Raw genomic sequence first — 1784 nt, forward strand, 5'->3', positions numbered from 1 at the left:
AAAAAATTATTATTATTATTTGCACGATGGATGACATGCAAAAAAAAAAAAAAAAAATTTTATGAGGAGCCAACACGTGGCACGTGGTGTTCCCAAGCGGTCACCCATTCAAGTACTAACCACGCCCGATGCTGCTTAACTTTGGTTATCGGACGATGATTACTCTATGATTTTTTTTTTTTAATTTGAGTACGTTCAGAAATTTCGCAAAATAAAAAAAAGGAAAAGTTTAACCGGAAATACAAAAATAATAATAAAATTTTAATTTTATTTATTTTAAACGTTGGAAAAATAATTTAAAGGATAAAAAAAATTTTTTTTTTTTTTTTTAAGTTTCCACCGCCGCCGACATTAATGAGGTTTCATTTTTATTTCTCTCTCTCTCTCTCTCTTTTCAACAGCATTATATTTTCTTTGTCTTCCCGTTTTTTTTTCTTCCTTTTATTAAAAGGGCTTATAAAGAATTTGGATAATCCTTCTTCCACTGTTTCAGCGATAAAAAAAAAAAAAAGCAGAAGAAAAATAATTTTTATTTTAAAATTTTATCTTCCTCTACCACTACCACTACTACTACTACTACTTATTTTCATCGTGGAATTTTCTCATTCTTTTAAATTGAGGTTTCCTTTTTTTTCCTGTCTCTCTCTCTTTTTTTTCATTACCAATTTAAGTATCTATCTCTTTCATCATGTTTTCCTCTTTTTATTATTATTATTATTTTTGTTATCTCGCTTTCACAATTCTAATAAATTATTCAAATAAAAGATTGAGAGTTAAAAACAGCGTATCGCATTTGAAAAAAAAGGTGACAGCCTGGAACTTTGAATATCGTTTTCGGGTTATGATTTTATCTTTTTGTTTTTTTAAATATTTTCCAGGGCGTCCTGTTGTTTATCCGCCCGAATCAAGTCTGATTATTAATTCTGGGCAACAAGTCGATTTTCATGTTGAGTATTGTGCCAATCCGCCCACAACAAGAGCCTTTTGGGTAACCGAAACTCAAAGACTGGTTCCTGGACAAATTAAAGGCAGCATCATTGCGAAAAATATAACGGTAAAATAAAAAAAACTGTCGTAAATGATAATGATAATAATAATAATAATAACGTTTGTTTTTTTTTTTTTTTTTTTACAGCCAGCTTCGTCTATTCACTGCCACGATGCCGTATTAACGATAAAAAATGCCAAAACATCCGATTCGGGGGAATACATGTTTTTAGTGAAATCACCCTTAGGCATGTCACAGGGAGCCTTATTTTTAAACGTGACTCCAAAAACCGGAAGTTCCGGATGTTTAAATTTTTTTCCCGCAACGGCATTCATTATAATTGCACTCGTTATAAATGTTTTTTATGTTTATTAGATATGTAATTGTTTATATTTATATACATATATATTTATTTATTTATTAATTTACGTTTTGTAAATGTACATAAATTTTTATGTATACATAAGTATAGATATATAAATATTTATCTACATAATATATATTTTTAATATTTTCGTTTAATTTTTTTTTTTTTTTTAAACTTGTTGTCGTCATCGTTTCGTTCCATTTTTTTTTTTTTTAATGATAAATCGGTTAATTATTTTTTTGTTGACGTTTGACGTCATTGATAAGAAAAAAAAACACAGAATTATGTTTACGACGGAAGGAAATTGTTTAATTATTAAAAACATAATAATAATAATAATAAAAGGAAAGAAAAATTAATTTAATTAATAAAATGACGGTAATAAGAGTTTTGGTGTCGACCTCACCTGTGCGGGTGTGTGCGTTTTGT

General features: G+C 28.3%; 1 protein-coding gene across 1 annotated transcript in view; it reads left to right on the top strand.

Moving 5' to 3' along the window:
- Window positions 1–1371, top strand: part of Phum_PHUM161810 (faint sausage, putative) — a gene marked incomplete at both ends in the record, with an annotated part of 12007 nt that extends 10636 nt beyond the window's left edge. The window contains 3 exons of the mRNA XM_002424871.1: window positions 879–1054; window positions 1136–1292; window positions 1364–1371. Of these exons, the coding sequence (XP_002424916.1) occupies window positions 879–1054; window positions 1136–1292; window positions 1364–1371 (341 nt within the window). The remainder of the gene's footprint in view (window positions 1–878; window positions 1055–1135; window positions 1293–1363) is intronic.
- Window positions 1372–1784: the final 413 nt, after the last annotated feature.

The sequence above is a fragment of the Pediculus humanus genome, genomic scaffold, assembly GCF_000006295.1.
Source record: "Pediculus humanus corporis 1103172107507 genomic scaffold, whole genome shotgun sequence".
NCBI lineage: Eukaryota > Metazoa > Arthropoda > Insecta > Psocodea > Pediculidae > Pediculus > Pediculus humanus.